This window comes from Ricinus communis, chromosome 2 (assembly GCF_019578655.1).
Source record: "Ricinus communis isolate WT05 ecotype wild-type chromosome 2, ASM1957865v1, whole genome shotgun sequence".
Taxonomy (NCBI): Eukaryota; Viridiplantae; Streptophyta; class Magnoliopsida; order Malpighiales; family Euphorbiaceae; genus Ricinus; species Ricinus communis.
The window spans coordinates 30,857,869-30,867,874 of NC_063257.1; the positions used below are offsets into that span (position 1 = coordinate 30,857,869).

The window sequence follows — 10,006 nt, forward strand, 5'->3', positions numbered from 1 at the left end:
GGGGCACTTCGAATAGATTTCCTTTGATTCTTCCTCGTTTGATAGTCCAAACCCATATTCTAGAGACGATTTTCATATGCACAAATGTTTGAACAATATTAGAATGAGACTAAATAGCTAAGAAAATTAACAAAATAAAGTATAGAAGCCAAGAAAACCCTAAATTGCTAGAAACCCTAAAATCCTATAAACTAGTAGTAAGTTATTAGAGAAAGAAACATATTTTAATTTAGTCTTAATTACCAAATTATAATAGCAGAAACTAAATATTAATCCTATAATAATGTTTTTAAGTAAATCTAAAACTCTAATCGGTAAAATATCATATCTAAGAAAAAATTTCTAGTTTTTATTATCAAATTCAAAATCCTATTAATATTGCATATTCTAAAACCCTAATTGAATCATATTGATCAAAGATAAAAATCCTAATCATGTTTCTAAGAAATAATAATATAAAAGCATATAAAAGACAAAAAAAAAAGGAATAAAAGAACCGGTTTTTATGATTGATGCAGATGTATGGTAGAAAGCCTCAGGTTGTCACCGTATATGTTGGATCTATATGTCTCGGGTGATGAGAAAGCAGTTGAATCAAAAACTAGGTAGGAATTCAAAGTTGAATCTGACTTCAGAAAATATTATGTCGATTGAAAAGGAGTTTCCAAAAAGTGTTCTTTCTTAAGTGACTAGTTTACTAAAATCTTCTTTCTTAGTGGCTTGAGTTCTTGAATTCTAATTATGATCGATGGTGCTATTCCTTTTGTTCTCTCTTAATTTTCTCTCAAATATTGGTATCGATCAAAAAATTAATTCTTGCCTCCTCCCTGAAATCCTAAACTCCTCTTACAATTTATAGAGGTAGCGTTTCAAAGCAAACCCTAGAGAAAGAAATAAATCCCAGGAATTTATCGATAAACATTCAATGATTTAATTAAAATCAAAGTAATTATCGATAAAACAATAATTATCCCTAAGGGAACTTTCTAAAAACTGGATTTGGACGTAAAATTATCTAAAAAAATGACGTCGAAGAGTCAAGAGTCGATTGACACTATGTAGAGCCGATTGGCACTATATAGAGCTGATTAGATCTAGAGAAAATTTTTTGGTTTTTTGTGATTTTGACTTAATTTTTTTTTACAATTAGGTCTAAATTGATTTCAAAAAAAAAAAATCTAGTTCCAGTTGGATTAACCTTGACCCCGACCTCGGATTCACTTGTTCTTTACCTCCCGAGACCTGAGAAAACAGTAACTCTCATCACAGAGTTTTCCATTTCTTCATCGATATCTGTATCCGAAAAATGGGTATTGATAGTAGCAAATATCCATTATTTGTTAAAGTAAATATTTATAAAAGAAAAGGTTAGTTTGGTTATTTTGTAGACATAACAAAATAAATTCCTAATCAATAACGATGTATACACAGAAAGAGGAAATTTCCTAACAAAACCTTAAAATTAAGCGGCAACCAAAATCCAATCCTTCAAAAAAAAAATAAAGTAATCCTTATTATTCTTCCAAAAAACTTAATAGCAAATCCCAGTAGGATAAAGAGTTTTCTATTTTTTGCTCGATATCTCTATTTAGAAAATGGGTGATAACAGTGGCAAATATTTATTATTTATTAAAGTAAATATTTATAAAAGAAAATGTTAGTTTGGTTATTCTACAAACATAACAAAGTAAATCCCTAACTCATAACGATGTATACGCAGAAAGAGGAAATTTCCTAACAAAACCTTAAAATTGAAAAATAACCAAAATTCAATCCTTCAAAAAACTTAAAAGTAATCCTTATTATTCTTCCAAAAAACTTAATAGCAAATCCCAACTCCTAAATATTTTTTTTTAATATTGACTGTCGTTTGGGTTTTTGTAAATGTTTGTTTCTTTTTTGACAGAGAGTAATCGAAGAACAGGCATTGTTTGTCTTTACCTGGTGGTGGGCCTTCTTGTTCCTTTAAAGGTTTGTAAATTCATATTTGTTAAGTGTATTTGTCTTCTTATACTGGTGTCTGTTGTGTTTTTTAATTATATTGTGGTCCCAATGTTAACTATTGCAACTTAACTTTTAGCTTACTTTTTCTTTTTTTATTTAAATAACACTATCATTTAGTCAACTTATGGTTTCATCATTTGTGTTTACGTTGCGCTGAATTTAAGAAAATGCTTCATTGTTTAGGGATTTGAAGGTATTTGTTTGGTTTTGCATGAGTTATGCTGTGTATTTATTTGCTGTAATATAGTATATGGATACCTTTATTTGTATACTTACAGTGATTTGTGGTCGTAAATTATGCATTGTTTCCTTTACAGGTATGTATGACATCAGAATTGAAACTGATTATTCACCACGGAGGTGATTTAGCTAGGGACTGAGTGCATAGTTATGTGGGAGGTAAGGCTAGAATAGTGGAGAGTAACTTAGATATTGACCTTTTGTCATATCTCAATATCATGTCTTATGTATAGGAAATGGGGTACAACAGTATTAATGGGTTGTTCTATAGAAAAGGTGTTGGTGGACCATTTATCTTAATTACTGATGACTCTTCTGTCTTACAAGCTGCAAGTGGTTTAAAGGATGGGAACTATCTAGAGTTTTACATTGAACACTGCAGTAATACTTGTATTACTGATAGGGCAAGGTACCAGTGCTCAATCCTTTGTCTAGGTTTTGAATAGAAATAGTAATTAGGAAAGTATACCTATGACAGATGGGGGTAGTATACCTTTGAATACCTCTTCTGATGTTGATGTTGAAGTAGATGAGTGGTCTGATGAAGAGGAAGGATTACCTATTTTTGAGAGACATCAAACATTTAATAAAATCTGTATAAATATGAGTGGATTGACCGGTGATGAGGACGATGAGTTGATAGCTGCTAGAGAAAATGTGAGACAGTATAGGTTTAGAAATAAAACACAATAACAGAAGGAGAAAGTTGGAAAAGATGCTGAAGATGGTCAGAATATACCTGTAGACATCATTTTTTTATGGAGAGGAAGTTCTTGATGATGATGACATCTCAAAAGACAATGAGAGTAGTGATGGGAATGATAATGTTTACTATAGCAGCTCTGACCTAGGTAGTTATGTTGAAGAAACTGATAATGAGTATGATGATGGTCTTGTGAGGAAAAATGAGATAAATGTTTGTTTTGATCCTAATGCAAAAATACTTGTTTTTTGTGTTGGAATGACTTGCAAAAATATTAGGGAAGGGAATTTGTTACAAGGTGTAGTGTTATGAAGGTATCACATGTCCATTATGCAAAGAATGATGGTGACAGAATAAGGGCTGTTTGTAGGATAGATTGTCCTTGGGTTCTGCATGTGAGCATACATAATGCCACTAACACATTTAAGACATATAACCCTCACCAAATGCTACAGATACACCAAAACAAAATTCTGTAATAATGAGTTTTTAAAGAGGGAGTACATGAGTAGGATAATGTCACAACCTAGTTTGAAGTTGAAGGAGGAGGCTTCACCATCATTTCAGACATACAAAAGGTAACTTTTTATTACTTTTATTGTAACTAACACATGTATATATTGTAATGTATATTTATTATATGCTACTGTATTGTTTTTTAGGGATTAGAATCTACAATGGAAGAGATTTTTTCCAATGTTGAGCATAGAATGTGTACAAGACACATAAATGCTAATTGGGCAAAAAAATGGAGAAGTGAGGAGAGAAAATTTATTTTTTAGAATTGTGCTAGGGTAACTTTTGGGAGGTAGTTGAAAGATAGATTAGAAACACTTAATGAACTTGGAGAGAACATTGTGCAAGTTGTCTTAAGTTATGGGGTTAAAAGCTGGTGCAAGGCATACTTTAATGTTGATGTAAAGTGTGATATTGTGGATAACAACCTATCAGAGACTTTCAATGGCTGGATACTTGAACCAAGATGCAAGGTAATTATTTCAATGCTTGAAGATATTAGGGTGCAAGTGATGAATAGGTTGTGGACTAAAAGAGAGTCTGTTAATTCTTAGATTTGTGATCAATCTCCTAGGTTTATGGAGAAACTAGAGAAAAATAAGAAGTCATTCAATTGGTTTATGCAGTGGAATGGAGATATGGGATATGAGATAACTAATGCAAATGACAAGGAGGATAAATACACTATGAATATTGAAAAAAGAAGTTGCAGTTATAGAGAGTGGGATCTTACTAGCATCCTTTGGCAACATGCAATATGTGCCATATTTTATAAGAGTGATCATCCTGAAAATTTTATGGCTCATTGGTATTCAAAACAGACTTACATCAAGGCATACAGCAATAGCATACAGTGTGTTCCAGGAAAGTAGCACTGGGTGGATACAGGGAAAGAAAGAATTATGCCTCCTGAATTTAAAAAAATATCAGGAAGATCGAAAGAAAATAGAAGGAAGGATAAAGATGAGCAAAAGAAGACAAGAAAGTTGTCAAGGGTAGGGAGAATCATATGACATGTGGAATATGCAAAGAACCTGGACACAATATCAAGTGTTGTCCAAAAAGGAATGTAGATACACAGGTACATGCATTATACTTTTCAGCTTAATTTTCTTTACATCTTAATTTAATGAAATATTCTATCTTATTTGAAAATGCAAGATGAAAGTAGGGAAAAAAACAAAAAGGCAGAAAGTGAACTCATCTCAACAGAAGCAAAAACAAGTTGCTGACAGTTCAAAGGAATATAGCAGTGCTAATATATTAAGAGAATTTTCACAACCAAGGAAGAACAAAGAGAAGGAACTTTCATCTACTTCAAAATTTGATCCTAAAGGGAAAGAAGTTGACCATTCAGCAAATCCTGATAGGCTTTTTGCACAAGAACCATCTGCAGAAGAGTTTAGTGTCACTCCTGACTTCTTCACTGCTTCAAAGTATTATATGCGGCATTGTTCACAACCATCTCCTCAAATGGTTGTAGAAGCTGCTGAAAAACAAAGTTATTCACAACTAGGAAGTAGGAGTACAGTAAAAAAAGGCTAAAAAAACATATTGTAGGTGAAGGCTATTATACGAATGTCAAGACTAGAGCTGCAACTTTGCAGATACTCTCTATCATATTCATTACTTTATTAATGCAATATTTGATGATATTAATGCATATCTATATGGGCAGACATTGAACAAAAAACCAGTACCTCTGTATGGTGGTTTTAAAAGTGCACAAAAAGACTTAACTATACGCAGCAACAGTCAGACTTAAAATGTATACTAGTCAAAGAGTAGTACCAATTTGAACAACATTATTCTACAGAAAGACTATCTTAATGCAATATCTTGGGCTAGAGCTATTCACTAGAATGGGGGTCCTGCTGCCACATTAAATGATCTCCAAGCAGAAATAGCCAAAAAAGTAGCCAGCTCAAACAAGCCAATTTGGAAGCCATGAACATCAATTAAGTGTATAACATCAATTAGGTTTATAGCATCAATTAGGTTCATATTTTGCGGGTAGTCTATATTTTGTGTCAAATATTTAATTTGTTTGGATGTTGGCAGTCCATATTTTGTGTCAAACATTTACTTTGTTTAGATGTTGGCAGTTCAAATATAACTCAATTATGAGAACTTGATCAGGAGCTTAAGACTCTACTTGTTTTCGAGACAATATAAATATATCTACAGTTTATTAATGGCCAAATTTTAGTTTCTTTTCCTAATTTACATATAATCTCTATCATATTAAACTTGAAATTTTATGCTTATAATCGGTATTTTCTAAGAATTGCATACCATACTAATGTAACAACCAACATATTTATTGAACATAGCAAAAAGATACATTAACCAGCAATAATACAAAAGTTATGCTAGCAACACAACTTAATATAAAAACCTATTTATGGCTATAAACACCATGACCAACAACGCCCAACACAATAATACCAGCCCCTAGCATCATTATTTTCAGCTTTTCCAATTTTTCTTCAACTGTCGCAAGCTGCTCTTTCAACGTATCAATCTCCATATAGAGTAGCCCAAACTCTTCTTTCAGTATTTGGTTCTCTCCCTTGGACGCATGAAAATCTGCTTTCACTATATCATAATCAGCTAGGCAAACCTCCATTTGCTTCATTTACTGGGTTTTTGCACGAACAATGTGCCATAGCTTCACCAGCCTGTATCAAAGCTTGATTTCACTCTTCTATAAGAGCTTTCGTTTTCTTTCTTAATGAATTAATATCTAGTACTTGATGCTCAGTCCAATCCACATCAAACCATAAAAAAAAAAAAAAAAAAAAAAAAAAAAATCACAGTTTTTTGTCCTACAAAAATATATAAAACAAGTAAAGCTTGGTAGAAACACAAAAACCTACCCTTCAACACAACACCCATTTATAGAAGTTAGAAAATTTAGCTCTTATCTTACCTTCAATCCAGAGTAGGCATAGAACCTTCTCCATGGTTTCTTTTCATCGTTCCATGTCTCCAATCGAGCGGGCAAACCGCATAGGCAAATGGAAATTCGTTCAGCTTCCATTTCCCCTTAGTTTCGCCCTTAGTGCTAGCAAAATACACGTTGAATGTTATGGAGGGAGAAGGTGAAAGCCTTAACAGTTAAAGGGGGGAAATGAAGTATTCATTTTTTTACACATATTCTGACTTTTACACATGTATAGATGATGTATCAATTACATTGACAAAAACGGTCTCCATTAACGAGATTGTTAAATAAGGGGCAATTGTTGATAAAAATAAAAGTGCAAGAATGCAATGTCGATGAATAAAAGTATAAGGGGTAATTGTAAAAAAAAAAAAAGTGCATGGGGCAAAGTATAGGTTTTTCCTATAACTAAAGAGAAAGACATTAGAGAATAAGAACTACATGGAATATAGATTAAGATGTAAATATTATTTGACCTCTATAAACATTAAAATTTTATTTAGTATTATCCTAAAAGAGAGTAAATACTTTTATAAATAATAAGTGGATTCTATTTACAAAATAATAAACTTTAAATAAATGGATTACGATTTAAATAAATTTTTATATTTTAATAATGAAAATATTTATAATTTTAAATTTGATACATTTTTATCTTAATTAAATTTGATAATTTAGTTAATAAATTTATAAATATAAGACACAGGTCAATCTATTTTGTAAAATAGTAAAGTTCAAATGGACATTATATTCTAAAGTCTATGTTAAATATTTTACAATAAAGATATTTATGATCTAAATTCTAAGAATAATTACTTTTTATTTTGTGAGTAACAACGAGTCCAATTGTTAAAATATTATATGTATACGAAAGTGAAAGAATATAAATAGATTTAGGAACAAAGTTCAATTTGGCCACTAATTTTATTACTCGGGTTCAATTTAGCTCTTTTCTAAATTTTTGGGTATTTTAGCTCAAACCTTTGCATATTTAGCTCAAATTAATCCTATTTCTTACAAAAATAAAAGAGTGAGTTACACGCTCCCTAAAAAGAGAGTTGATAGAATGAAAAATAAAATAAATATTAATTTCTTACACTAAATTATTTAAATTAAAAAAATATATATTGATATTTAAACAAAATACAATAAAAAAATAAATATTTCTGCAGTGTTCTTATTATTTTTTCTTAATAATGACAGTAAAAGAGACAGTTACAATAATAGTGGTGCCAAAGGCGGTGGAGGTGAGAGCAATTATAATGAGAATAATAGTAGTAATAGCTACTTATTACTTAATTATACTAAAATTATAACATAGTGTTTAAATTATATTTTAATTTTTTAATTTTCAAGAAAGTGACTCTCACTCTCTCCTTTTTTTAGAATATGGTTAATTTAGGCCAAATATAAAGGTTTAGGCTAAAAAGTCCACAAATTTTAAAAAAGACTAAATTGAGGCCGTGTGATAAGGTTCGTGACCAAATTGAACTTTATTTCATAGATTTACTAAAGAAATTCTTGCATATTATTTATTATGACTAGTTAAATTTTAATTCATTAATTGAATCAGTTGATAATTAATATGCATAATTTTTTTATTTATTAATTAAACTATTTGTAAGATAAAAAACCTTTAAACTAAAATCTAACTCATTTTGGTTTTTATTAAATTAACTAATAAAAGAAAAATGACAAACAATTAAAAATTGAGAAAAAATAGAAATTTTCTTTAAGAAATTACATAAGAAACTCTATTAAATGTATATTTACTCGTGAGATTAGTAATTTATATTAGAACAAAGTCCAATTTGGCTACTAATCTTATTGTTCGTGTTCAATTTAACCCTTTTCTAAATTTTTGGATATTTTAGTCCAAATCTTTGCATAATTAGCTCAAATTAGTTCTATTTTTTATAAAAATGAGAGAGTGAGTTACACACTCTCTAGAAAGAGAGTGATAGAATGAAAAATTAAAAAAATTAATTTCTTATACTAAATTATTTAAATTAAAAAATATATATTAATATTTAAATAAAACATAATAAAAAGTATTATTACAGTGTTCCTTTTTTTTTAATGACAGTGAAAAAGACAATTATAATAGTAGTCGTGTTGAGGGTGGTGGAGGTGAGAGCGGTTACGACAAGAATAATGGTGATAATAGCTAATTGTTGCTTAACTACACTAATTGTACTAAAATTATAAAATAGTTTTTAAATTATATTATAATCTTTTAATTGTTTTTTACTTTCAAGAGAGTGACTCTCACCTTCATTTTTTTTAATAGGGTTAGTTTGAGTCAAATATACAAAGATTTGGACTAAAAAGTCTATAAATTTAAAAAATGACTAAATTAAACCCGCGTGACAAGATTAGTAGTCAAACTGCACTTTATTCCATTTATATTGATAAAAATTTAAAGGTATTATAATTATTTAATATAATATTTATATTGATTTATTAAACAAACAAGCATATTCATTTTTATTTTTTTAGTTATTTTATATCTTATTAAATAAACAATAATGAGTCGAATTTTTTAATTTACATTGAACGGATGTGAATTAAAAACTAGTTGATTTGTAGCAAAAATTAGCGCCTTGGCTGGGGTCTTAGAACAAGAATTGAGGGGCTTGCCTGGATAACATGGATTTTGGTCTGCCTAGGTGCGTGATCTAGCCGTACATGTGTGGGTCAGACGTTGACGCTGAAGCGAAACCTAGGTAGTGATTTTTTTAAAAATATATTTGTATCTAATAAATTTATACTAAATATTTATTAATTTATATTCATTAAATATGTACTAATATTTATTGTTTAAATATTAAATATTTATTATTTGTTAATTTAATTTAATTAAAAATATATATATATCACATTATAAATACTTATAGTATAACTTTAGCTGGATTTTTTTTTTTATTTACTAACTGTTAGAACGATTTACATTATATATATATTTGAATGAATTAATGATGAATATCTATTAACAAACTAATAAATATTATGTCTATTAATGATGAATGCTATGTCAATTATAAAAATATTTTAATATGAATTATAAAAATAATAAATATTTTTATAAATAATTAATATTTTATTTAAAAATATTAATGAACATTATATATACAGGTAAAACATATTGTAGTACTAGATAATGAACATTAATATTAACACTAATGAATAATAGATTAAGTAAATAAAGATAAACATTAAATGCAATGAATATTAAGTTTACAGATAATGAATGTTTAAATATAAAAAAATTAATTATTATAGGATATTATATCTAATGAACATTATACATATAAATAATAAATATTTTAGTTCATGCAAATGAACAAAAAATTAATACATACTTAATCTAATAAAAACTTTTTAATATGTGTTATTATATTTTGACACATAGATTTTTATTTTCAGTAGTATACTTATCATGGACACAAAGAATTCAAATTTATATTTAATTTTTTATTTTTTCTATTAATTTATTGATAATTTTATATGTTGTACTAATAAAATTTTAAAATATAGAAAAATAAAGAAAGATATTAAAAATATTTAATTTATTATTATTCTTATAATATAAATAA

At 28.6% G+C, this 10,006-nt stretch overlaps 1 protein-coding gene and 1 long non-coding RNA gene across 2 annotated transcripts; one reads left to right on the forward strand and one right to left on the reverse strand.

The window, feature by feature from the left end:
• Nucleotides 1–2,168: 2,168 nt before the first annotated feature.
• LOC125369114 lies at nt 2,169–5,559 on the forward strand. The gene is made up of 2 exons (XM_048370545.1): nt 2,169–4,544; nt 4,625–5,559. The coding sequence occupies exons 1-2, from the start codon at nt 4,473–4,475 to the stop codon at nt 5,006–5,008; spliced, it is 456 nt and encodes a 151-aa protein (XP_048226502.1). The 5' UTR covers nt 2,169–4,472; the 3' UTR covers nt 5,009–5,559.
• Nucleotides 5,560–5,763: 204 nt separating this feature from the next.
• On the reverse strand, nt 5,764–6,873 carry LOC125369115. The gene is made up of 2 exons (XR_007214614.1): nt 6,396–6,873; nt 5,764–6,144 (listed from the first exon to the last, which is right to left on the reverse strand). It is a non-coding gene; the product is annotated as an uncharacterized LOC125369115 (long non-coding RNA).
• Nucleotides 6,874–10,006: the final 3,133 nt, after the last annotated feature.

What these genes read in the sequence shown, in the direction of transcription:
- LOC125369114 (XM_048370545.1), top strand. Translation starts at nt 4,473, where the DNA reads ATGACATGTGGAATATGCAAAGAACCTGGACACAATATCAAGTGTTGT. An exon ending in AAAGGAATGTAGATACACAG is followed by an intron (nt 4,545 to 4,624) that starts GTACATGCATTA and finishes TGAAAATGCAAG; the next exon opens with ATGAAAGTAGGGAAAAAAAC.